The sequence below is a fragment of the Calonectris borealis genome, chromosome 12, assembly GCF_964195595.1.
Source record: "Calonectris borealis chromosome 12, bCalBor7.hap1.2, whole genome shotgun sequence".
NCBI classification, from domain to species: Eukaryota; Metazoa; Chordata; class Aves; order Procellariiformes; family Procellariidae; genus Calonectris; species Calonectris borealis.
This window is the reverse complement of record NC_134323.1, coordinates 5,686,296-5,713,770: the sequence shown is the minus strand read 5'-3', so window position 1 is coordinate 5,713,770 and position 27,475 is coordinate 5,686,296. Positions and strand designations below refer to the sequence as shown.

The 27,475-nt window shown below is 38.5% G+C and overlaps 2 protein-coding genes across 11 annotated transcripts in view; one reads left to right on the top strand and one right to left on the bottom strand.

Annotated features, from left to right (window-relative positions):
* The first annotated feature begins 150 nt into the window (after window positions 1–150).
* Window positions 151–27,386, top strand: RBL2 (RB transcriptional corepressor like 2). Of its 9 annotated transcripts, XR_012675373.1 has the most exons (24): window positions 153–391; window positions 2,147–2,277; window positions 3,511–3,711; window positions 5,940–6,004; window positions 10,242–10,370; window positions 11,283–11,443; window positions 11,549–11,613; window positions 12,354–12,540; window positions 14,525–14,691; window positions 15,363–15,472; window positions 16,015–16,062; window positions 16,388–16,491; window positions 16,851–16,988; window positions 17,486–17,650; window positions 18,210–18,321; window positions 18,985–19,257; window positions 19,751–20,025; window positions 20,586–20,762; window positions 20,931–21,002; window positions 21,397–21,514; window positions 22,623–22,825; window positions 23,257–23,424; window positions 24,199–26,595; window positions 27,173–27,386. XR_012675373.1 is itself a non-coding variant. In XM_075161138.1 (23 exons), exons 1-23 carry the CDS (start codon window positions 197–199, stop codon window positions 24,367–24,369), a joined length of 3,435 nt encoding a protein of 1,144 aa, XP_075017239.1. In that variant the 5' UTR covers window positions 153–196; the 3' UTR covers window positions 24,370–27,386. The 9 variants fall into 9 exon arrangements, 8 of the variants coding, with proteins under 8 accessions (XP_075017246.1, XP_075017239.1, XP_075017244.1 ...); XM_075161138.1 differs by having other exon boundaries at window positions 24,199–27,386; XM_075161139.1 differs by having other exon boundaries at window positions 155–391; window positions 23,260–23,424; window positions 24,199–27,386.
* The window catches only part of AKTIP (AKT interacting protein), a 32,223-nt gene continuing 19,576 nt past the window's right edge, over window positions 14,829–27,475 (bottom strand). Inside the window, exons 12-17 of one of the 2 annotated variants that reach the window (XM_075161147.1) lie at window positions 27,262–27,363; window positions 26,338–26,576; window positions 25,971–26,014; window positions 24,926–25,041; window positions 20,170–20,303; window positions 14,829–16,087 (exon numbers count right to left, since the gene is read on the bottom strand). The gene's annotated coding sequence lies outside the window, so the exon portion shown is untranslated. Of the gene's footprint in view, window positions 16,088–20,169; window positions 20,304–24,925; window positions 25,042–25,970; window positions 26,015–26,337; window positions 26,577–27,261; window positions 27,364–27,475 lie in introns of those variants that run through there. The other variant, XM_075161150.1, reaches the window with a different exon arrangement.

Below are 27,475 nucleotides of genomic sequence, written 5' to 3'. Positions count from 1 at the left end.
CGCCTGCGCACAGCGAGGGCGCGGACGGGTCGGGCGTTCACCCGCCGCCCAATGAGAGGCCGCGGCGCGGCGGAGGGCGGGGGCGGGGCCCGGCGCCGGGGTGTTTGGATTCGAACGCGCGTCGCGACCCTGAGGGGCGGTGGCGCAAGCGCAGTGTGCGGCAGGGCGGCGCTGCCCCCTAGCGCCGGGGTGCGGGATGCCGGGCGAGGAGGAGGACGACGCCGAGTCGGGGGCCGGGGGGGGCGCCGCCGCCGCCCCCTCCCCGCCGGCCGAGGAGGGGGACACCCGGCAGCGCTACGAGGAGCTTTGTAGCAGCCTCAACATGGACGAGCGCGCCCGCTCCGAGGCCTGGCTCAGCTACCAGAGCATGAAGCGCAACTACACCCTGGAGGTGAGGGGCGACGGGGCTGGGGGGCCGCCCTGAGGCGGCGGGCGGGGGGGAGCGTCCGCGCTGAGGCGACCGGTCGCGCTGAGGCGGCCGGCCCTGGGTGGACAGCCCGGCGGGAGGGAGAGGGTTAAGCGGGGGAGGGGGGAAGGGGACGGCCCTTGAGGCGCGACGGCCTCTCCCTCACACCGCCCGGCGCTGAGGCGCCGCCTGGGCGTCCGCTCGCAGCCGAGCGAGGGCACGTTCCGCCCCCCTCCGCCCACGCAGCGCGGCCTCGTCCCTTCAGCCCTCGACCCGCTCCCGGGGGTCACGCCTCAGCCGCGGGAAGGGCCGCTGAGGGACGTTCCCCGCCCCGCGCCGCGATCGGGGCCTCGGCCCTGCCGGCCGCCGGGGGAGCGGGGCTGCCGCCGGCCGCGGGCCCGGCCCGCCGTCGCGGCCAGAGGGGCCCGCTGCCGGGGGTGCGCAGGCGAGCGGCCGCGCAGCGCTGCTCTCCAGCTCCGACACTCGGGACCATAATCCCGAGTCACCGCCGTGAAAAGGCGTTAAAAATAAAAGCGGTCGTACCGCTGTGGTCTTTGCACTTCCAGCTGTTTAGCTGACAAATGTAGTATAGTTATCTCGGTGAACGTTTATCAGTGGCTGTTCAATTGCCCATGTAGATGCCCACGTAGATGCTTTCAAGGCAATTATAATAAATTGGCTTTTGCGTGAACGTGGCACAAAACTCCGTGTATGGTTAGAGACGTGCAGGTTTTGTAACACCATTCTGTGAAACGGCAACATAAAGTGACGCACCCGCTTTGTTTGGGAGATGCCTTTTACCGGGTGGCATTTTAAAAATAAAGGTGGTGCTTGTGATAAAAGCATGTCTGTCTGGAGTTATTCGGAATTCTTTAGGGCTTCCCTGTCCATGACCAGGCAGCTCTCCATGCAGAGCTAAAGGGGGCTTCGCACTCGCGGAAGGTCGTTAGTCCTGCGGTGCCTGGAGCTGCGCGCGTCTGCCGGGGGGAGGAAGTGTTCTGGTCTGAAAGCACCTCTGCCGCGCTCGCTGCCTGTAAACATCGGAAACGGGCCGGGAAGCTCGAAAGACAACTTGCGTTTTCCCCGACGGTGTGTGCTCGTCTGGCCCCGTGATACCACGTAGCCCAAGAAACGCACACCGTCGAATTCAGGGTTCTGTGCCCCTTTTTAAACTATTTTTTTGCCGTTAAAACGTTATTTTTTAATCGAAGAGGAAGAATAAGTTTTGAAAGGGTTTCGTTGCAATTAATTTCTGTCTTTAGGTACCAGATTGAGTAATTGTTCTGTTGTGTAATACGCAGAAAAACGGAAACTTCGTTTTTCTGTTCCCACTGTCTGTTCAGGGCAGGAGAATGTTCTGATAGCAAGGAACTGTAGCTTTTACATTTTTTTGGTAATTCTAAGTTAGTACAAAATGTTATTATAGGAGAAGAGTACCACTAAAAATATATTGTTAAACTTTGGGTCAAGTGTGAAATATATAGAGGTAACTAGTAACTATGTAATTTTAGTTTTGACACAGTTCAATGTTAAGTATCTGTTTAACGCCCGTTTTTCTTGTAGTTAAAAACACAAAGTAGCTCAACAGAACTTTGAAACAACGAATCAACTTTGTCTCTGATTGAACTTCATTCGTTTAGGACACAGTTCTGTCCTTTTCCTTGATGTTGGGTGCATAGCTGAAAAGCATGTTTTTCTTTTCAATGAAGTCTTTCAGATGCTTGACATTTTCATTCACAGGGAAACGATCTGCATTGGCTAGCGTGTGCCTTGTATGTGGCTTGTAGAAAAGCAATTCCAACTGTAAGCAGAGGGACAGCTGAGGGAAATTATGTATCTTTGACCAGAATTTTGCGCTGTTCAGAACAAAGGTAACTTTTCTTTTTGCTAGTTTTTAAACACTTACAAAATCTCGAAGACTGCTTATCAGCTTGTGATATTTAGAAATTGAAAACAAAGGCTAAACGTCTGTCTTGTTTCCTGTTTTTAAAGATAAAACTTATTTCACCAGAATCTTTGCGTTATAGCTCATTGCCACAGAAGTAGGACAGTTCCATTTGGTCATTACTGTGTTGTTAAAAACCTGGTTTTCAAAATCAGAGATTGCCTTCCCTCTCTCAATGGAGAAGGAAACCAGTCCCTGAAGAATAGTCTATTTTTGAAGAGTGTGCAAAGTATGAACTTCTCATATGAGAAACCATTTTTAATTGGCTGTGAAAATATTCACACAATTTGTCTTCTTTTTTTTGTAAGAAGACTTCACTTTTCACGTGTTCTTGCTTTATGAAACTAAAGTGATGTCAGAATCTGATAAACAAATTTGTATCAAATGTTTATGTCCATAAAGTAATGAAGAAAAACTTCCTGAAAGAATTGACTTTATTTATTAGCAATCTGATTGTTTTGTAACAATTTAGTAGATTGGAAAAAAAAAAAAAGAATGTTCTTATGCACTTTTTCTCCCCATCTCCTTTACTGTTGGAGCATTGCTATTGGTTTAAACAATACAAAAGTGTTCTTTTAAAAATGTTTTTTTTCCAAATGAGAAATTCAGGGAATTGAATGTGGATAAATAGTTTCTGTGATCTGGGCTCTCAAAGGCTAATAACATTGGAAAAGTAGGTGTAGATAAAGGAGTGAAAAATAAATGAAAGCCAAATTTATGAAGTGAAATTTACTGAAACTTAGGGTTTTTTCATACTTCGTAGAATCTTCTTAGCATTGTAGAACTCAGAGTTTGTTTTGTTTTAGTTAATAAATTAGTCAGAAAAATGAGGGAAATCTGATTTTTAGAGACTGTTGGAGCTGATTGTGTCTTTGTGAGGAAAAGCCAACACCTGTGAATATAGAGCTAACACGGTCATCAACCAAGGATATAAAAATATTTTGTGAGCTGTCTGAGCTCATCCTTGTTCGTGGGTGAAGGACTGGCTCCAAGTACCTTGTCATGTTTGCAATGCCGCCATTTTATCAGTAGTTTGGGAAGTAGAAATTGCACTTTTGTTGTAAAAAAAAAAAAAAAATGTATAGTATATTTCTGGGGGAAAAAAAAAAACCAAAACCAAAAAAACACCTTTCCGATCTAACCTCTTCGGTATTTTCAGCTTGATAGAGTTTTTTAACAAGATGAAAAAATGGGAAGACATGGCAAATCTACCCTCCCAATTCAGAGAACGAACTGAGAGATTAGAGAGAAACTTTACGGTTTCTGCAGTAATCTTTAAGAAGTATGAGCCCATTTTTCAGGACATTTTCAGATATCCTCAAGAAGATCAACCTCGTCAACAGAGAGGAAGAAAACAGAGGTATGTTTCTGTTATTTCCAGACTGATTTTAGAGTATTACAATTACAAAAATACAGTGAAGGTGCATAGTTGTTTTAGTTGTATTTTTGACTGTATTTTCACAGTAGTTCTTTATAATATTGGAGTTGATCTGTCTGTCCTTGCTCACAATAATTTTTTAATCTTTTTTTCAGTTTGTCAGATCTGACAGGGTGCAGGAAATACCAAAGCTGTTAAGTTTCTATGATTTGGGGGGCAGGGGGAGAGGTTAAAATCAGCTTGTAGACAAGAGAAATATTAGTATTTCTAAGATGGGAAGGGCTGGAAGATTTGGTCATTGTATGATCGGTATAGCCTCAACAGCTCATAGAACAACTCAGCCTGTTTCACTGCCTAGTAGTTCCCCCAGTTTTCTTCATCGACACAGATCTTCTGGGTATTTTACTTTATAGTAGAAGCTTTATTTCTTTGTTTCTGTTCGTATTAGGAGTGCTGTGGAAATTGTGTGCTGGCCTTCTTTTCTGGTTTTTCTGATCTCAACACGATTTTGTCTGTTCATGCCAGCACTTAACATGGCTTGTGATTTCTCGTGGTAGTTAGTAGAGATTGATTTATTCCCATTCATTATTTCTTTCATCTTCACTACTGTGAAGTGCCATTGTTTGGTTGCTTTTGTAGTTTTGGGGTTTTTTTTTAACTATTTAATTTTACTTTTTCTAATATGTACAGGCTATTTCTTAGTTGGGTTTTTTTGGCTTTTTTTTTTTCCTTCTCCCCTTGATGTTCTTGTGACCGTAACTTAGTGACATTTGTAATCAAATGTATTTGAATCTATAATAAAAGATATGATTGTGCCTAAATGATTTTGTTGGAGAATGCAAAAGGTGAGTAAATTGGAATTGGACTATAGATGGAATAGAATTATGTATTGAGATGAATATTTGCATATAATGTTGAAATTAAAATATACTGCATATAATTCTATGATTAGAAGAGTAAACCCTGCTAGTTGATTAGCTTGGATGGTAGGATGTGAAGTAATTTTGAAGATTAAGTTGGAAGATGATACTTACTAATTTTTGTGTGAAATGTATGTTAATTTTGACATTTAAAACCATTCCTCACATAACCTGATGGAGGATGAGCTGTGATATATGAAATAGAACTTCCAGTGATGTGTTATATGGAAATAAGGAATCATGTTGTGGGGTTATAAAAATCAGTGCTAGGGGAGTTTGGTTTGGTTTGTTTTTTTTAAATACACGCAGTAAATACTTGAGCATCGTTTCTGATTTTTTTTTTTTTTTTTTAATTTTGGATTAATTGATTACTCTGTCAAGATTTTTTTATTACCAAGAACACAAACTGAACTTACTAGCCAGAAACATGAAAGTAGGAAGGAGATTTAGGAAAACTGTCCAGTATGGTGTATGTGGCAGTATTAAGAAATAACAATTCCTTAATAGCTGCCTTACTTTGATTTAAAAATGGGCCTCACAAATGGGTTATATTTTGTTTGAAAGCATTTTAAACAAAGACCAGCAGAGGAACTTGGTTCTAATAAACATTTAATATATTTCAAAATTCTGTGTACTATATAAAATCCTATACAAAATGCTTTACATTAGTACACAGATGATATTCTTGTGAACACACAGTTCTGAAAAACTTGACTGTACTGAGTATATTAATATCAACACGCTCTGTAATGCGTTCCTCCAAGAACACATATACATGTTTATATTACTCAGAATGCTTATGAAGAAGGAATTTCAGCTCTGGCTCTCAAACTATTTCGATTGACTATATGTACCATTTGTTGTATGAAGAAGCAGAACATTTTCTGTAGATTTTAAATTCAGATATTTATCTATTCTTTGGAACTAAGATCACAATTTTGCCTTAAAGGAAAACATTTAGGCCAGGCATGTTTGATGTTAAATTTACAGTAATTTTTTGCTCAAGTCTCGGCCTATTTCTAATGGACTCTGCCGTGTCGGACTGCCATAGTGCGACATTTGAATCATTACGTGCAGACTGGGCCTGGGGTTCCACTTGTGTCTGCACTAAACCAGTGTGTGGCTTTCTTTATTACCTTTAGTCAGGTTTTTGTGGGAAGGGTTTAAGATTTTGGCCACAGTATAGTAAAGCTTCATTTTCTTTTAGAATGATTGAATGTTGTATGATGTTCTACAGCCTTAATTCATTGAGCTTACTGGGTGTCTTCTTGCTGTATTTTTCCCCAAAAGACGGCAACCCTGCACTGTGACGGAAGTTTTCCAGTTTTGTTGGGTGCTGTTTGTTCATGCAAAAGGTAAGAAATTTGAAAGGGATTAAATACTGCAAACCTGTTTTTGTTAGTCATTATGTTATATCAGTCCTTAAACACTGAATAGGTGCAGGCATTTCTGAATTCAGAAATGCCTTTGGAGAAGGGGCCTTCTCAGAACAGCCTGAAGGAATGCATTCTGTCTTAATTTCCCCAGCTGTATGTTTGACCACACTTCTAAGGTAAACTATGTGTCCAAATAGTTTGGTAGCTTTTATGTGGAATATTTTTACAAAGTTTCCAGTATTGTGGAGATTGATGCTGTAATTCCAAGGGAAGAAGTAGCTTAGAATTTTAGTGAATTCATATTTAGATGTTGTTGTAATTAACATAAGTTGTATATGTATGTTTACAAAGAACAAAGAATATTTAAACTCCTCCTAAGTTTCCAGCAACACTGAAAATACTTAATGAATTTTTTCCTACAACCTCGTAAAAATTTATCATAAAACTCTAGGTGTGAATACTTTCACGCTAGTATCACAGATAGCATTCTAATTCTTTTGACAGCCTTTTTGCCCCCCAACCTTTTTAAAAAATGAGCACACAGCAACTCTATCAAATAACCATATGCATTTCTAAATAGGTCTGCATATGCCTGTCTTTGTAAGGGTGATTTTCTCTTGCATTTTGGACATAGCAGTATATATAAAAATGGCTGACTGTCTTGAAGACTCAGATTTCTTTGGAACGCATAAGGGGATCCTCTATTAATATGCTTCTGTAGAAATAATGTAATGAACAGACAATATATTGCATTGTATAGGTGACCTTTATTGTAAGAGCAGCCTTAAAGCTAATAAGCATAGTAGAGGATTTCAGCGGTTTTTCTTGATAATGACTGATGGGAGAAAAAGCCACAGGAGGGAACAGGATTAAATCCTTATTTGAGGCTTAAGTTGTTCAGTCATATCACATATAGCCTAAGGTCTTTCCTCATCAAACCTGCATCTTAAAGAATCTCTGCATGCCTAAGGCTTTATTCAAGTACTGCTTGGATGAGTGTTCACTGGGAATTCTGCATAAGTAAGATAGTGTTTTGAGGAAAATAAAGACAAGGTTTATATTTCTCACTACAAAGAACATCTTTGTAGATTCAGATCCATTGATAATCTCCAGAGACTTTTTATATTTTTTCATAAGATAACTTCTAGTAGAAGAAAATTAATAGTTTAATTTCTACAAGGAAAGGGGTAAAAGGAATTTTGGTTTGGTTTTGGGGTGTGTGGTTGGGTGTTTTTTTCCCAATTTAAAAGTGATAAATCATATTAAGATTCCTGCAGCGTGCTTCAATTTCTTTAATTGGCTGCTTTTGAGGATAGGACAGAGTAGGCTGTCACAATATTGAATTATCTGACACTAATTTTGTTCAATACAGATTAGCCTTTCTTTCTACACTGTACCACGTTGTAGAGGGTTGCCAGCAGCTACCTCTTGGAAAAGTTACTGGCAATATTACTGGACCCTCACCATCACATCTTTGTACAAAGATCAGGAAGGGTGTGGTATTGCACAAGTGCTGTACTGAACACTGTATCTTATGTAGAAGATGCCTTTTCCCGACAGGCTGCAAATTCCACTTTATTGGGGAAGAGAAATCTTTCCTAAACGAGTATGTTGCTTGCAACCCGGAAACACAGTATGATTTTCATCTTTTTTTTTCTTTTTTTCAGTCCAGAATAGCGCTCTCAAGTGGTATGAAATGCCTATTCATTTTCCACTGAGTCCAGAGGAGAGTTAGTACTGTGCTTTATTTCCAGTCAGTCAGGACTTTACTTCTTTAGCACAGTTAGACAGCTGAGAGAGTAAGTAGGTCCATCTGAAAAATCACATATTTTTCTTTTCTCTGCTATAAAACCCCCACTTCTATGGGTAGATTGGACAGTTGATAAGGTGCAAAGGGACTTTATGAGTCTTCCTATTGGAAGACTCAAATTATTGGTAAATATGTCTGAGTAACTACATCATCAATTAACTACATGTTAATTAGCGAGCAGTTTCAGACATACAAATTAACTTTGTAGAGAATGTTGATAACATAGCCAATTAAATTTCACAAGAAACAGGAAAATTTACAGTCATTATAAACTGTAAAATTAGTAAATGACTAGTGATAAATTTATTAAAGTGTGGCAGCACAAAAATGGAAACAAAATGTTGGCCATTTAAGGCATTAAATATTCATGTTAAGTTTTGTTCACTGTGTTTTGAGGGTTGGTAGTAATCCTTATCATGGCAACCGCACATCAGTGGCAAGTTCAGGCTTGTCTCTGATATTTCTGCAAGCCTGAAGATCATTGCGTTCGGTTTCACAAATGCAGAAAGTACAGATCTTGTTCGTGCCTTTGGTATACATCGCAAAGTAAGATAGCGACTTTGTTTAGCGATACTGCAATTCTTGCATTCTATTTGTAAGAATTTTTGCATTCTATTTGTAAGAATTTATCTTTAAACTCTTTATCTTGACTTATTTTCTTTCTTTAAAATGGAAATGAAAAAAAGATCTCTGCTGCACTGAGATAACTATTTTTTATTATTTGGTACTAGGTTGTGAAAGGGAGTAGTAAGCTATTGTTTGAAATGTCATTGACAAATCATTTGTATGAAGCTACTGGTACTGTAAAATTAGATGTATTTTTGACTGTGCTGACAGTAATGATTGCCATGCTAGACTTCATGGTTATGAAAGTGAACCTATGTTACAAGAGTTGCTTCTTTAAGATTTTTATTGCTGTTGCATTTAGGACTTTAATTGCTTTGCTGTGAACCTTTAATGATTTGCAAATAACTGATAAATGTGTACAAATTTCATGTAGCCTTCATTATTTTAAGTAGTTCCAATTATCTACGTTGAAATTATTTTTCTTTTAACAAACATGGAGTCAGAAAATTGAATATAAATTTGAACAAACTGGTACGTTACTGGTAGAAAAGTAACAGCATAATTAGAAGAATTCTTTAATCATATATACATTTTGTTGTGTTCTAAGTGAGTTTATTACTATATGATAGATTTCTTCAAGGATTTAAACCTGTTCTTCATATTGGGCTCAGCTAAGTGGTTTGGAGCTTACCTGAAAAAGAAAAAAAAGAGTACAAGAGTTATTAGTATTGAAAGAGTGATAGAGAATCATGCTGTACATATAAATTCATGAAATTGTGGTGTATGGTATTAATTAATGGTATAGTTTATTTTACAAGACTGTTTTTAGTATGGCCATTCCTCTAAAGGAATATCATAAACCTAAATGAGTTCAGTAAAGGGTAATGAATCTGAATATAATCTTTGTGAAAGGTGATAAAAGAGTGAAGAGGTTACAAGGATTCTTTTCTACAGGAAGATAATAAATAAAAATACTTTAGAGGTATATGAAATAAAGCTACATTGTAAACGAGATCAGAGATACACATTTTAACTCTTTTGTAAAGCACAAGAGAAAAAAAGTTAAATTTATTACTGTTTATAATGAGCATGCCCCGAACAAAATTTTTGTAAAGAAAACAGATTGGTAAAGAAAAATAATCTCCTGACTTTGAGTTGAATATAGATTCATTCTGGAGAATGGGGGGGAATTGAAGAAGGGGGCGGTGCTTGCTTTTTCTAGGACATCTGAACACTTGGGTCTAGCCTAGCAAAAGTTAAAGTTCTTTGCAACACTTCACAGCAATGCAAAATTGGGAAAAAGGAAAGTATCAGTTGGAACCCATTCTTCCCCCTTATACGTCTTTAGAAAAGATTCTGCTTCAGGCAGATGGAGTAAGAATCTGTTGAAGGACGTAACACTGCCAGACAGTGGGGCTTGTGTTGCCAGAGTTATGGTAACAAATTTTTCTTCCTTGAGGCAGTTTGCATTATACAGTTCATGCTGCTTCAAGTTATTTATGCACTGATTAATCAGATTACTGTGAATGAGGGAGTCTGCAATATCACTTTTATCAACATTTTGGTAAGGTTTGTTTTCAAAATAGTGCAATATATTTGAGTTCCTACACAATTGCTGCTGTTCCTGAAAACGTATTTTACTATTATATTTGCTATATTTTATTAAGTGTGTGTCTGGTTTACTACCTGCATTTCTATCCAGATATTTATAGCCCCCAAAGTCTGTGTTTCCAAGACTCCATTATTGATTGTAATACAAATATCAACAGTTTCTTAGTTAAAAGAATTTTAAATCTATGCTAATTTTAATTAATGTCTTATGTCTTTCTAATATTGAAGGTAATTTTCCTATGATCAGTGATGACTTGGTCAATTCCTACCATCTCTTGTTATGTGCTTTGGATCTAGTGTATGGAAATGCTCTCCAGTGTCCTAACCGTAAAGAACTTCTGAATCCTAATTTTAAAGGTATGTCGAAAAAAACTATCTATCTTTATCCAAAGTCTGCAAAAACTTCGAAGGCTACTGAAATTAGTATGAATCTATGTGAGAGAGAATAAACTGAACAATATTGCTTTGAAATATGTGGGAATTAATATTTTCTGTATCTGGCTACACAGTTAGATTTCTATTAATGTAGTATGTAATAACAGACTACTGAATTTTGTCAATAATATAGTCAAGAATTTAATTTATTATGGAAATACCACTGAAGGAAGTTCCAAAGTAAAATTTCAGTTAATGACATTTTAATGTCAGTGGAAGAGTACATAATGACGCAGTCATTATTTGGACACAGAGACTAGAGAGTTCCCATAAGGCAGCAATTTGGAAAGATCCAGTGCTCAAATATGAGAGTGGCAACTTGATTGTTTCTTTCTCATTTCTGGATTGCTGCTGTTCTCTTTCTGAAGAGAATGGAAATGTAGGTTGACTTGATAACCACAAATGCAAATCAATGGTAAGAAGTTTCCACTGAATTTCTGATGTAATTCTTTCCAGACCTATACTTCATTTTTAGTGCTGTACAGTATTCGCATTTACTTTGTAGTGGTTCGGATGTGAACTGAGACCATTACTGCAAATTTATTTGAATAAATGTTATAGTTCACAAGTGTTTGATTGATTTTCTATTAGAACTGATATTTTTAATTTTTATCACTTGATATCTAATTTTTTTAAATCTCTTACTCAAAATTGACTTTTGATAACATTATCAAATTGAGTGGGCATTATATAATGAATAATTCTTTCAAGGGAACTAATTAGTTTACCATTTTAATTTCACACTACCTAGACTACACAGCATAGGATTTAAGTTTAATAAAAAAACAGGATATGGATTTGCAAAATTAAATAATATAGTATTCTTAATTGTAGGTCTACCTGAAGACTTTCATAGTAAGGATTATAAAGTATCATCCGATCCACCCTGCATCATTGAAAAACTGTGTTCATTACATTATGGATTAGTTTTAGAAGCAAAAGGCATAAAGGAACATTTTTGGAAGCCATATATTCGGAAACTTTTTGATAAAAAGGTTGGTCAATGAGTTTATAATGTAGAAAAATTTCTCCTTACTCACTATCTTCAAAACCTTTTTAAGAACTGAAATGTCCATCCTTTGTTCTTAACTGTCTTACAGCTTTTAAAAGGAAAAGATGAAAATCTGACTGGATTTCTAGATCCTGGAAACTTTGGAGATAGCTTGTGAGTCACTGTATTCGTGGTTTGGTTTGCATTAGTATCCCTCTGTAATACAATTCCACTTGCATTATTATCTGTATCTTAACAGTAATACTAGCTAGTTGCCTTGTGTATTTATTAATGTTTATACCTTACATTGTGTTTCAGTTCCTTTTCTTTGTGGTGGCATGGTCTAAGGTCTATTTGAAAGAGGAATGATTCTTCAGGACGGTGTTACTTGATGTCTGCTTTTATTCTTATGTTTCTATGTTTCCTCGGTTGTTTTGTATGTAACTCAAAGTGTTAGTATGAAAAAGATGGGGGAGCACATTGAATGAGTGGGAAGTGGGAGGGAAAAATTGGGTTTGGTGGTATTTTTTTCTTTATAAACCTAGAGATGCTTATAAGTAGGACTTACTTTCTTTTAAATGGTATGAAAATGGTAAGCGTAGTTTATGATGATGTGATGCTGCGTAAATTTTGAGGAGTTTCCAGCCAAATACGAGTTCACAGTATTTTACTATGTTCCTCCTGCAGCTATACTGAATGGCAAGCCATCAGATACAATGGAAGAATAATTCCTTGCCACTGTCATGTTTAAGACATTGTAGATTTTAAAGGAGCTCCAATGCTTAAGTCAGGGTTAAAAGAAGTTCTGAAGTAGACTTCCAACAGGCCAGAACTGTGTTCATTCAGCAAGCAGGTGAACAAAGCACTGTCTAAATAAAGGGGGTTTTGTATCTGTCTTTTCCTTTCTGCTGTAGCAAAGCCATCAACAAGGCCTACGAGGAGTATGTTTTGTCAGTAGGAAATCTCGATGAGCGAATATTTCTTGGGGAGGATGCCGATGAAGAAATTGGAACTCTTACAAGGTGCTTGAATACAACTTCAGGAATGGAAACAGCTGAAAGAGTTCAAGTGAAGCATAATTTGCAGCAGCACTTTGACAGGGTGAGTATGACATAGTCTGTGTTGCTATTTTAATATGGAGGGTGAGTTGAGTTAGTCTATGTCTGACGAAGAGAAGCAGCTACTAAAAAATTACCATCTTTATTGTTTAAGGTGATCTGGAAGTGCACACAGCATAACTGAGTTAGATTTTGTAATTGGTTAGCTATATTGTCTACTTTTGGGGGTTTTGGACAGAATTTCTCCATGCATTTGGGTTTTCTTTGATTAAATCCAGTACAGAGAATATTTAGGTAATTACCTAAAGAGGTATCCTTAGGTAAATCTTTCGGTGAAGATTTTCAAGCACAACAGAAACAGGCAATTCTCCATGGTTGTTTGGCAGGTGCTGAATGGTCCTGCAACTGTTGGTACCCTCTGGACTGTCTGTCCATCTTCCCCTTCCCTCACATCTATGTCCCGTATGCAGAGTTTTTTGTTTAACATATGCAAAGCTGCTCAGTGCTTTGCTCTATGCATTTTTTTTGTTTCCTTTTAACAGATATGCTTCAGGTGTTTACATCTGTTCACAGTTTTAGTTAAATCACTAGAGAATGGTTTTCACTTTGCTTGCCTAAAAGCATGATACATAGATACGTTTTTATATATGGCTAACAAAATAGCATAGAATATGGTCTTTCAGAGGATAAAGAACGCTACATGTTTCAGAAGAATAAAGTGACGACCTATAAAATTACCAGGGCCTTCGCACGACTAGAGTAGCTTTTGAAAAACAGGCACTGGCTTTGAATGCAGACATATATATCTATGATAACAGGATATCAAAATGTTCCTGAAGGTGGAAGAGATACCTTAAAGGAGGAAGGGTACAAGACAGGCAAATAAAGAAGGATATAAGCTGTATTAGCACAATGAGATTACAGAGAGCAAAGGGGTAAAACAGTCTAGATCACTGAAAGAGTGATGTTATCTTTTTCCAGAGTGCGAGTTGGTTAATGGCTTTCAACATTCTTGAGAGAAAAGATCAAAATAACCTTATCCGCAAAATCAGTGCAAGTAGTTAATTCTTCGCTTCTGATCTACTTGAAGAAATAATCAACCACTGTTTTGCTGGCATAGTTCTGGGTGCAAACTCTTGCAGGTTTCTGTAGTGATGGAAGTGTGGCCTGTAAGACAGCAGCTTGAGGCTGCAATGCTTGTGCTGTTGCATGCTCCGGGGAGTCCAAGGCAGGGCTGGGGGAACCATTTTTCCGGGTAGGGTATGGAGACAGAAAAAAAACACACGTAGGAGTTGGGGGGGAAATGGGAGGAGTATTGGGAGCTGGGCTTAATAGTGAAAAGACTGCAAAATGTAATGTAATCATTAAAATAAGGAAAACATTTCTTGGTTAAGCAATTGTGTGCTTAGATAACTAGAAAATGCATCATTTTTGCTGTACATTAATTGAATTAACATATCATGTCAAATTATTTTGATATGATGGATTGATCTGATGCAAATGAATTAAAATGCTAATTGTTACATTCAGCAGGACTTTTAATGTAAGAGTGAAACTTGCTGAAAGGAATCCCTGGCTCAGTACACTATTCCTATGAGCTACAGCTACCTTTGGTACTCAAGGGATAGGAGGGAACTGCTGGGGTTTTTCTGGGTTCCGGTTTTTTTTTTTTTTTAGATTGGCCTAGTTGTTTTGTCTCACACTTCCCTCCCAGTATCTGCATTTCAATGTGAGGTCACATCCTCTCTGTTTATACGTTTATACAGTGCTATTTGATACAAACATCCAAGTGACACAAATAAATCTTTCATTGCTGACTATTATCTGAGACGTGAACTAGTTTGGGCTGTTTGATTCCTGGTCTTTTCTCCAGGCATGTATCATAACACAGGGTAAGAACGCATTGTACAGACACTTCGAGGTTAGACCTGTACGATAATAATTTTATAATAAAGAGTTATATGCTTATATGTATTTATAAATATATTTATAAATAAGAGTTATATGCTTATTTTTTGTCTCTTTAGTCCAAATCACTTAGGATCACAACCCCACTTACTGGCCGCAAGTATATTAAAGAGAGCAACCCATATGTGACACCTGTTTCCATAGCAACATACAGTTTGAGCCGCCTTCATACGATGCTGGCAGGACTGAAAAATGCCCCCAGTGAAAATCTGGACCAAATACTCAGGTAAGTTTGATGTTTAGCTAACCAAATAACTCTATTTTTTAAGTAGTTTTAATAACAAATGTTAATGCTAAACAGTGTAATTTAAAACGTGAGTCAGTCTTGAAAGGTTCTGGAGTAAAACAGGACCCAGAGAGACATTTAAATTTCAAAAGACTTTGTTCTCTTTATTTAGACACCTTTTTCCTTAAGAGACTGATGGCTATAAGAACATACAACATTTTAAACCTGACAGTTCTGAGCTTCTCTAACAGCAAACTGCTAATACAAAATTTTCAAGACTTTTCTTCTTCCTACTTAGCAGATCTCGCTACCTAGCAAATCACTCCATACTGTAGGAGATTCAAAATAAAATTTATTCTCCATGTAGATAAGCTGTTGCCTCAGGTACAATATATTTTTTAAAACAATTTTTATATCACGTGGAAAATGCTGTTTATCCCTGATGATGAAAAGATGTGCATATTTACTACAATATATACAATAATAATAATAATATGCTGTGGACATTTTACAGTACGTATACAGTTAGGCACATACGGGTGTGTTTGAATTGCTATCCAAGACGTTTATAGTTTCATGCTTTAATCATATGATAAAAATAGTTGTAGATTTTTTTTTTTCTTTCTCTTCATAGGAATAGTATTTTGAAAATCTTTGGGTTTTGTTTTCAGGGCATGTTCCAGAGATCCTTCTCAATCTATTGCAAACAGAGTAAAAGAAATGTATGAAGTATACTGCCAGAGCATGCAGTCTGAAGGAGAATTCAGTAATTTTTCCAAAGGTGGGAAACATTTTACTTATACAGATAAGAATTAAAATGCCTGTACACACATTTATCTCTTGTAAGTAACTTACAGTTTTACTTACAGGTTATGCTTTAGCACAAGAGTCTTTTCTGTTACTTTGGTCTTTTCCTGGTATTCTTAAGGCATGGCAAATTTCAACCCTGCATACGATTTTATAATCAGCCTTAGCTTAAATCACTGGAATTTGATGATACTTTTGGTTCTACAAAAATGAAACTAAAAGCACTCTTAAGGGTATCACTTTTCTTTCAATTACAAGAATAGCGATGGTATGGATTTTTGTGACAATAATGAAAAATCTGCCTAACTGTAGTCTTTTAAAGTCCTACAGCAATTTTGGCTTACATACAAGGATGGGTTAGTACAGATATTATTAAAAACCTGCCAGTATAAACACAAAGTATTATTTGCAAAGTTGTCAAGATTTGTGACGCACGTGAAGACGGATTAAAAATTAGGAAGATGCTCTTGTTTCTCAGTAGGGCCTTTCTTACTTTGTATTTGTTCTTGTCAACAGAGTTGCTTCAGTGTTTTCTGTTGCACAGTGCAAGTTGGATCCATATAGGTGTACTTTTCAAACAATGTATTTTCTGAAATTGAAATACGTGTATTATATTATAGCAATTTAAAGATTCTTATATATGGTGTTTCCATCAAAATCTGGGTTCAGTGATAAGTTATTCTGCTCTGCGTTCACAAGTCAATGCAGCATAGGAGAGGGATTCCTAAGTTAACTTTAAATTAACTGATTTAGTCCTGAAAGTATTGTAGCCACAGCAGCACAAAAATCCACACAAGCTACTAAACTGTTGTATCTCTATAGCCTCAGATAGAGAACGCAATTCTTTTATTGCACTTCACAACGTTGTTTCTATTTAAAATTCCGGCAGATGTTGCTAGTAAGCATTTCCGTCGTGCTGAGGTGCTATACTACAAGGTCTTGGAGTCGATCATTGAGCAAGAGAGGAGGAGACTGGGAGACACTGACTTATCTGTAAGGAAAACTAATCAAATTGTACCTCACTTTTAAAGCTGGGTCTACAAAAAAGGAAAACAGTTGTAGAGCAGAACAGACAGCTAATTAAAATGAGGGTAAAGCTCTGAAAAGTAGCCTGTAAGTACACCTGAATGGAAGAAAAAGTGTACAAGAAATTATTTGTGTTTGCAAACACAAAAGTATATGAAGTTTTTAATGAGTAAGGATGGCTCATTTTGGATTCTGTTCTGTCTCTTACAAAATAAGATGTCTTTTTATAAGCTTGATAATCTTGCTGTTGAGGCAGAATGGAAAGCATTTTGCTGTTCTATAGTTACACTGTAAATTAAGTATTAAAATTTGCAACTCTCTTGCAGGCAATACTGGAGCAAGATGTGTTTCATAGATCTCTGCTGGCATGTTGCCTTGAGATAATTATCTTTACATATAAACCACCTGGAAACTTCCCATTCATCACTGAAATATTTGACATTCCAGTTTATCATTTTTATAAGGTAAAGTGTTTGATAGCTAGAAATGCTTATCAAGTCATGGGTCTATTGACTTATATTAAGTAATCTCCTTACCTAGATGTTAACTTACACATTAACCCTTCATTCTCAGCTTTGCCCCTTTTTTGTATTGAAAAAAATATTACCCAAGTGTCTGTCATTCTGGGGTGTGTCCTGGGCATTTAAAAATGAAAATACTGTTAGCAGTTTAACAAAGGAGCAGTATCCAAGTATCTATGTAGTAACTAATGGATTATCATTTTATCATGAGCTATTGTTGCAGCTGTTCCACAACAGTGCTTGACATGTTTGTTTATTTAGAAAGACACAAATATCTGTCTTCTGATAAAACTGCAAGACACATAGGATTGAGTCACAGTATTGCAGCCTTAATATTTCTCATAGTCTCTTCTTCCTTGAAAATCAGGAATTAGATCTTTCTGTAAGAAGAAATGTATGAAACAAGAACATTATGTTGATCATAATTATCCATCTTACAGGTAATTGAGGTTTTCATTAGAGCAGAGGATGGCCTTTGTCGGGAAGTAGTAAAACACCTTAATCATATTGAAGAACAGATCTTGGAAAGTATGGCATGGAAACAGGAATCCATATTGTGGGACAGAATCAGAGATAATGAAAACAAAGTTCCTAGTTGTGAAGAGGTGAGCACTTCTTTATATGTTTTACATAGTTTTCCTAATCAGACAGGATGGTAGAGAGTGGACGTTATACCCAGAAGGAGAGGCTTCACATGTCCAAATTTCAGTTTCACCCTACAAGCTAATCAGCGCAGAGAAAATAGTAAATGTAGTGTGCTCTGGTCTGTTCACGGACACCTCTATAGAGACATCCAAAATGGAGACATGCAGCTGAGATGATTCTCAGCCAGTGTTTGCATAGCATACCGAACAATGAACAAAACCGAGAAGCACGGAAGGTTTGGACCAGTTACTTACACTTGAAAAGATTACTAGAGAAGAAGGAATGTGGTAAAAAGTACAGACTTTTAATTGTAGTCACAGAAAGATTATTACAGTACTGTATCTTCTAGAGTAGTACAATCACTACAGAGTTTTAGTTAGGCTTATGGTAAGTTTTTCAGTGTTCTTTTTTTTCCCATATAGTTTTGCTGTTCAAAATTTGTAGTGCAGAAGCTTTTAAAAATTTGTTATGTAGTCCATCTGTGATACAGAAACTCTAATAAAAGTATAAAAATTTTAGGTAATGCCACCTCAGTATTTTGAGAGATCTGCTGGGAACAGTGTTGTAGGTTCACCATTGACACCAAGACGAATAAACGAGGTTCGCGCTGAAACTGGAGGACTAGGAAAAGGTGAGCCTTTTTTAAGCGTAACATACTTATGCTTCTTAGAGCACGGCTTCAATTTTTAAATCTAAGTGATGTACAGCAAGGAAGCTGCTTTAATGTCAATGTACAGTTAATTGCAAACACATTTGTAAATGGTATTTGTGTTGCAACTCACATAGTTAAGTCAGGTGTCTAAGACCGATGCATTCATTATTTCAGTGTGAAAAAAATACTGTTTTGATAGGGTGTTTTCAGGAGGTTATGTATATGAACAGTATGTATACATACGTATATGTTAAATAACATTTATACACAAAACCTACTTTTTTTCTAATAGGTAGCACTTGAACAGTTTGCTTTATTTTTATACCAGAATAGAAGCTCCACTATATATTTAGTTATGTGAAGTCTCAAACTTTTTCTCTGGAAAAATGAAACATAATACATTAGCTTAAAGAAATATTAAACACAGCATTATTTGAGATTAAGTCATCTCTAAAAGCAATCTGTAAGCCACAAATGTAGACATAGGGAGTTTTTAAAAATGTTTCCTGAAGAGCTTTGCATAACATATTTTTGTTCTCATTACATTTCTGTCACGTATTTGTATAATAGGGGATTATACAACAAGAGTTAAATATATATATATATATATGTGTGTGTGTGTGTGGTTTTTTTAATCCACAGGCCTTTCATCCTCTCCAACCACCCTGTATGACAGATACAGTTCTCCTACAGCCAATCCTACAAGGAGAAGACTGTTTGTTGACAGCGATAATACCTCTGACAGTGGAACTCCAGTAAGAGTTTCCCAACAGCCCGTGGTAAACACGGTGCCTGTGCAGAACATGAATCCCGAAGCAATGTCAGTAACTCCGGTGCCCGGCCAGACGCTGGTTACAGTGGCAACTGCCACCGTAACAGCCAATAATGGGCAAACCGTTACGATACCAGTGCAAGGTGAGAGAAAAGCTACTGTAGAATTATTCAGACCTGTTCCCATCAGAGTATTAGTACACAGTAAGGGGGGAGGGGGGGAACAGTATGCCAGTGGAGAAAAAAGTATATCATAATTGGGAAGAATTGTATGAATAGACGAGCAGAATTTAGAGACAGAACATGTACAGCACAAGGATGTTCTGACTGCCAACATCTATTTTATAAAACTCGGTTATTTCAGTAACCTTCCTTCCTGAACTACCACAGGATGAAAGTTGCATTAGTATTAAAACCTTAGCTCAAGTTCATTACCTTCTTGTCTCCTTATGACGAAAAGTCCAAAGTATTCTGATAAAACAACTTCATATATAATATACTAAATATAGTTATAAGCAACTAATAAAAGAATCACCGAATTCTTAAAAAGAACCCAACAAAACCACAACCAACCACAAACACACACCCCCTCCACCATAACTTGCTCTTATTTCAGACTCTTTTTCTTAAATTACAGGTATTGCCAATGAAAATGGAGGAATAACATTCTTCCCAGTCCAAGTAAATGTCGGTACCCAGCCTCAAGCTGTCTCTGGTCCCATTCAGCCTCTCAGTGCCCAGGCTCTTGCTGGTACCCTCAACACTCAGATGACTGGGGCAACACTGCAGTTACCAGGCCAGTTAACTGTTCAGCAGATCTCTCCGGGAGAGCAAAGACAAACCCAGCAATTTACCACTGCCACGGCCACCAGGCCTCGGAAGATGGGCTCGCTTTCACTCTTCTTTAGAAAGGTAGTTTTCAGTCTAGTCTGTGCTTTGCTGAGTTTGTATTCTGATAAGTCTTCAGTGATTTTTAAAATATGTACTTATTATTACTAATAAGAGAATATTCAATTTCAAAGTTGATCTATACCCTTTGTCTACTCATGGACATACCTGAAGAGTAGTTTTCTTACGCAGGCGACTTCTCGCTAGCAAAGGAGTAGACTATCACCACAGCCACCACGAGTTGTGAAGTAATTATGTACTTGGCCAGCAGGTACTTAAAGATGTCCATTTTCTTTAAGGCTCTTTAAAAGAAAGAAATTCACCTTTCTGATTTATTCAACACAGTGGTTTCTGTCGGCTATGCAGTGCCCTTCCTGCACTCCAGATAACTCGTATGTTTTCTTAGCATCAGTACCAGTACTGGGAATGTCTATGTCTTGTAAGCAAAAAAGTTAAATCTAGTTATTCCTCTTTTGGCTTATCATTTGCCCAAGTTCTACAGGGTGTGCAAGTCTGAACCACCCTTCAGCTGGGTAAGAAAAGCAGCATTGCTATGGCCCTAAGCACAGTCTCCATTTCAACAGGTGTATCACTTAGCTAGTGTTCGTCTGCGAGACCTCTGTGTCAAACTTGATATATCTGATGAGCTGCGGAAAAAGATCTGGACATGTTTTGAGTATTCCTTGGTGCGCTGCCCTGAAATCATGATGGATAGACACTTGGATCAGCTGCTGATGTGTGCCATCTACGTAATGGCTAAGGTAAGGTGAATAAAGAACAAACAAACAACTCCTTTAAGACTTAATATTCCAAAGATTGCGATTCCTCAAGAAAACCCCAAACCAACCAAACAATGCACACAACCACCCCCAAACAAACAAAAAAACCCACAGAAAAACTATTAACCTTTTCTGTTCATCTACTCTTAGGTTACTAAGGAAGATAGATCATTTCAGAACATTATGCGCTGCTATCGGACACAACCACAAGCCAAGAGCCATGTAAGTACATTTAGTATTAAACAATGTGGTATCTGGTTTATTAAATGTCTTAGTTCTATTTTAAGAATGGATCGCTTTTTGAAGTAACGTTTAGTATTAAATGAATCCAGTCTGTGAGCCATTCTCCTCAAAAGGCAGCAGTCTTATCCTATACTGAAAGCTTTTTATGCTAAACTGTACCTAAAATAGAAAATATCTTTACTTAAAACCTAAGGAGGCAGCGCCTGTTGGAGAATACTCCTCTTAGGAGGCTGTATTTTCCCCTCTAAGAAGCAATTTGATACCACAATGAAGTTTCTAAAAAGCAGATATATCATGCAGACTATTGTTTCCTAACTATGTAACTGCACGTCTAATCACCCTTCCGTTGTTATGCTCCTCTGTTTCCCTGCAGGTATATCGGAGCGTCCTGATAAAAGGCAGGAGACGACGACGACACTCTGGCAGCAGCGATAGCAGTAGCCAGCAGAACTCACCTACAGACAGAAGCAAAGAGAGAAACAAAGAAAGAAGTGAGTGATTCCAGGTGTTTGGTTTTAATTCCATTTCCAAAACGGTGTGCATAAAGCAAGAGTTGGATTTTGTGTCGCCCCACCCCAAACAGTTCCTCCTTTGGTAAACTTGGACACAATTAAGACTATATTGATAACATTTAAGAGTTGCTGTAACTCAAGCTTAACATTACACCCACTTTGACAGTTTTGAATCTATCACCACATGCGCTTACCTTAAGAATTCACCATGATGGCTGGTCTGAACTCTTTGAGTTCAGTTTGTACACCAAAGAACATGTCTTTGTAGAATGAAAGCAAATCAGTGCCAGCCCGTGTTCGCAGTTACTCTTTTACCTACAACAATTGCGGAGCTGCAGCAGTTTCTGGCTGTCTTCAGAGCTAGGAAGAAACCAGCCACCCACAGCATCTATTTTAGCGTATCTGACATGTCTGGAGATTCTCGCCTTGATGTTTGAACTGACACATTTTCCTTGAATTAACTTTTGTAAAGGAAAGCAACTAAGTGATGCTGTATATTCCTACCACCAGTTTTCAAGACACTTAATAGATGACGGTATAAACTGTAGGTATTAATGTTTTCTGTCACAGTGAAGTGGCGGGGGGGAAATTACATATATTTTTGCAACTTCTCACATTAAACCAGCAGGAAGTATTACCAAGCCAAACATTTCTACTACTAGCTGAAAAAGACTGCTGTTCCTTGTTTGAAATTGTGCCAGCTGGCAACAAGAAAGAGCTACTGTTAAAAGTATAGCACAAATGCCTGAAAAATGGAGTTTTAGCTCTGCTTACACTGTGATGAAACTCAGCTTATAGAGAAAAGCCACTTGCGATTTATCCAGTAAGAAGTTAGAAATCAAATGTGTTTCTGTACACGTACTCAGCAGTTTGTTGGTCTTTAACAACACACTGCTTTTTTGTGCGGACAGATGCTAAGGGAACAACATTAGCATCGCTGATGCTGGCACCAGATTCATGGTCATTATACTGCAATTTAAACATCTGGAACGCAGTTTTTGTAGGCAGCTGCATGTCTGGGGTTAAAACGATCGAAGTGCATTCAACAGCTGAGGCTGAATAAAGGAGACTGCTGTCACCTTTACAGCTAGCCGAGACTCCAGTCCAGTGATGCGATCCAGCAGCACCCTGCCTGTGCCACATCCCAACAGCGCTCCCCCTACTCCAACCCGACTGACAGGTGCCAACAGCGACACTGAGGAGGAAGAGCGAGGGGACCTTATACAATTCTATAACAACATCTATATCGAGCAGATTAAAGAATTTGCCCTGAAGTATACTTCAAATGCAGTAAGTTAAATTCTGTGCTTTTCGTTAGTAAATAGATCTTTTTTCTACTGTACGTGCAGTGAAGTACTCTTAGCTCACCTCACTGTAAGCAAATTCAGTATTTTTATGACAATAATTCCGCTTCAAGGACGTACTCTGCTGCTGAAATACTAAGCACTTTCGATGCCTATTTGCCGTTTCCTCCTGTATGAAATACACAGCACTGAGCAATGTCATGCGCTAGCTTCAGACAGGGTTAGAAAAGTAAATTAAAAAAACCCCACCTAATCTGGCCTAATAACACGACAAAACTTGCATCTGTTCTAAATACGTATGGTATGATATTAGTGGAAAAAACGAAACTGTTTAAGATGACCGACTTAGAAAAGCCCTACTGTAGTAACACCTGAGATCGGATACCAACTATCGAGTGACTTGCATTTTCTCTTGAGCAGACCGACTCTCCTCCGCTCTCGCCCTACCCGTTTGTACGGATTGGCTCCCCTCGCAGAATACAGCTGTCCCAGAATCACCCAGTGTACATCTCGCCACACAAAAATGAGTCTACTCTCTCTCCTCGAGAGAAAATATTCTATTATTTCAGCAGCAGCCCATCTAAGGTGAGACGAAAGGGGTTTAGTTTGCTTTTATAAATCCTTAATTCTACCTTTTCTTTTTTTGGTAGTGAAATTAGAGAAGACTGTGCAACACACCTTTCTGTTCGCATTGTTGAACGTGTACTTTCTCACCTAACGCTCTTCAAACTGTCAGTTCAGGTATCTAAGACGTTGTAAAGCAATCAGGTGTCCAAGCTACTTGTGTACTTTTAAAAGTTACTCATTGTACGGGTACACATGAAAGACTCGGGAGGCGCAGCAATGGTACCCTTTGCTTTCAGGTAACAGGTGGGTTACTTGGTATGGAGACTGTTCAAAGAGCAGAATGTCAAACACAATCACATGCTCTTGTCGACCTAGTGGGGGGAAAAAACCCAAATGGCTCGTAACGTGAAAAGACTTACCAGCTGAACATGTAACAGGCTGAACCCCGCGATCTCTGGTCACGAGAATAAAGTAGAAATCGTCCCCGAGAAGCACCTTCATTCTAGATAGGAACTGTTGCATCTATGGTGTAAGGTAACAGTCATAACTACGGATGGAAGGCCTTTCAGCGCTACATGTGTTGAAACAACAGGCTTGCTTGAGTCCGAGTAAGACCAGTACAGTGATTACAAAGGTTAGTCTGTCCCAGGGAGCACTTTGTACAGTACAGATCTCCAGAAATAAAGCATATGTAATCCCACTGTAATGCAATTAACTCAAGTTGACTGTATATTTTGGTAGTCACAATAATGAGAGATAATTCTACTTTTTTTTTTCTCCTCCTCTCTCCAGAGGCTAAAGGAAATCAACAGCATGGTCAGAACTGGAGAAACTCCAACAAAGAAGAGAGGCATTCTTTTAGAAGATGGTACTGAGGCACCAGCTAAGCGAATCTGTCAGGAGAATCACACTGCTCTGTTAAGACGACTACAAGATGTAGCAAACGACAGAGGGTCTCACTGAGTCCAGCGCTCCAGCACAGCTATTCCCTCTCTGCTGCTCCTCTGGGCTGGGCTGCTCCGCGCAGCACACGGATGCACCAGGCCTTTGCAAGTGACTTCAGCCAGGCTGTCCCCCCCCGGCTGCCCTGGTGGTGACCCGTCTCCTGCCGGACCGCGCTGAGCCCTTGTGCTCGTCAGGAAGGGGCAGGAGGAGAGTCTCCCGCAACGCCCGGGACAGCGAGGATACGCTTCAAACCCTGCGACCCAACCTCACCCCGTCGTGAAGCTAATCGCACGGCAAGCGATCCATCTCCAGGCTCTGGCTTCGGGAAGCGGCCGAAGAACTTTTTGGCGCTTGGAGAACGCATCCCTAATACAGCTTTCTACCTTGCAACAGGTATTTAAATCCGTCTGCTCTACCCCGTCCACGCACGCTGTTTTTATCAGTGCTTTACCATTTTCATCTCTGGACCAGGTGGTTATACGTGCATCAGACATGGGAGCACTGCACCAAGATAACCGTATTCAACGGTGTCCTGGTTTTTACAATAACGGCCTCCACAAAAATAATGACTTACCAGTAATAGTCTAGCAAAGTCCAGTTCTGCTTGGAAAGGGAAGATGGGAATAATCTTTTTAGCCCTGAAGGAAGCTGTCTGGATGGATCCTTTCCATATTCAGGATTTGTGTGCCCCTGAAAAACATCACATTGTTTTGCTTTAATGTTTGGGCACCTTGTTGTGTAAAGGTAGATAATTTTGTTTATGCATTGTTTTTAGCTGTGCAATGTTTTAAAGTGAACTCATGTTCAAAAGGTGGCACTTTTGATAGGGCTGTGAAGCTTCATTTTTAATGCAGATTAGTTTTGCTGTATATTTGCAATGGCACTTTCTAAATGTGAATATTTTTTTCAAAGGCTGACTTCAGATGTCTTCCTGTATTGAAGCGATTTGACTTTTGTATTTATTTTCAAATCGACATCCCATAGCTCCCCTCTTCAGCAAATGGCATTAAGAATTCATTTTAACTCGATGTATATGCTGTAACGAATGCAGGAAGCTAGGGATGTTTGCTTTTTTCAAGGAATTTTATATGCTTGTAATGTTTCTTCAGATCGCTTTTCTTGAGAGTCAGGAACTGGCCACCTCACTTACTCAGCAGAAGGACGGTGCTGTCCGTCTCCTAAAACATATACTTAGCTTTTTTGTTTGTTTTTAAAGTTGGGGGGGTTGTTTTGGGGCTTTCTTTCTAATGGACTAAATCAGGCGGCCTGGGAGAAATCTCTCCCCTACTAACAGGATAAGGAAGTGTGCGTATGTTAGACTTACTAGTTGTTTTCACTTAAAATAGTTCCAAAATACCAGACTTATTATAGGAAAGCATTAAACACACTAACAACCAGGACAGTATTCCAATTTACTCTTTTGCAGTGACATAACTAGGGACAGTGTTGTGTTAATGTAAAATGTAGCACATGTGGATTCTAGAAGTTTTTATAAGGAAGCAAAAGTTAAAAGCTCTGTGTTTTCAGTCATTCCTGCTCCTCTGAATAACGGGAAAATTTAGGACTTAATTCCTCTGTAAATTCAATTAAAGTAAAATAAAAGCATCTTTCATTCTTACCTGCATAACAAAAAGGCTGAAGTCGAGAAATTGTGTAGATGTTTCTGTAAAAATATTTATGAAATTGTCAGACAATTCTTGTTACTCTGTACCATTTACATTACTTTGTATGAAAATATTGCAAGTGTATTTTTCAATAAAGAATTTATAAACTCACGATTTTATGTTCTTGTATGAAAAAAGTATGTGCAAAGGTAAAAATAGTCTGTAGCTCTCAAACACGAGGCTTGACCGGTTAGTGCAAAAAGAAAATATCAAAATGATCATATAGCTGGGCTCTACAAGGCACGTGGTACGCTTGAGATTGCGAGAACTTCAGTCAAACATTGCAAGTAATGGTTTAAAAAGATAAGAGAATCGCACTTACTTATTAGTCACACGACAAGGAAAAGGATTTACTCTTGCCCCAGTTTAGTCATCGTGTTTGTTCTAAACGCGTTTCCTCCGGTTGCTCTGCCAGAACTTGGCACACCGGCGCCCGCAGAGGGACGCTGCCAAGGACGGCCTTTACTGAGGAGTCTCTCCGAGCGCAGCCACGGGCTCCTGGTGCCGCTCCTCTTCGCGGAGGAGGAGGAAGGCTGTCCAGGCTCATAGGGGAAGCGGACCCTAGAACAAAAGCAAGCTGGTATGTCTTCCTCGCAGGATCTTTTAATACAAGATCTCACATTTTAACCCAATGAAAGCAGAATTGTCTTCATACATACTAGCCTATGTACTCATGTTTGAACTAAATTAGGGAAATTTCTAAGAATTCTTAATTAAGTTGTTCAGAACTGTTTTGGCCACTGTATTTTCACAGCTAAGTACGTTCTGGTTTTCCCCTGCATTTTTACCTAGTGGCCCCAGCACTACGGTTCGTCTGCTTCTGTTTTTATCCTTTTCTGAAACCAAGTCGTTCAGTGACCCTCAGTTGTAAATAATAACTGATGTACAATTTGTAGTTTATGCTTTGAAACAAATGCTAAAAAAGCTATTTCAACAGAGGTGTTCCAAAGGGAAAAAAAAAATAAATCTAGTATGTAAATATGAATTTTTAAAAAAGAAAATCTCAAGTAGTTTCAGAACATTTGTTTCAAGACTCAGAACAGAATCGTTTAGTTGGAAGGGACCTACCACGATCATCTCGTCCAACTGCAAACTTTTAACTGTTTAAGACTGCTGGAGCATAACTGGCATTTCTCTTTCTGAAATATTCTTTACAGATCACAACTGCAAAGATGATATTAAAAAAATGCCACTTTATCAAAGTATTGACAGGGACTTAAATTTAGTTTTTCATTAAATGATGTACCTGTACTAGGAAAGATGACAGCTAAATTCAGGAGAAAGGATTTGATTTCAGTGGTATCGTTTCAGTACTCATTCACCTGTCTTGCTCCTGGAACAGCTTCTTCTGATGACGGAAGACATAGTTCATGTTCCCTCCCCTTACTCAATCAAAAAAAAAAAAGAAAAGATGATTCAGACTATTCATTCTAAGCTAAACAAAATTCAGCATTCCTTAA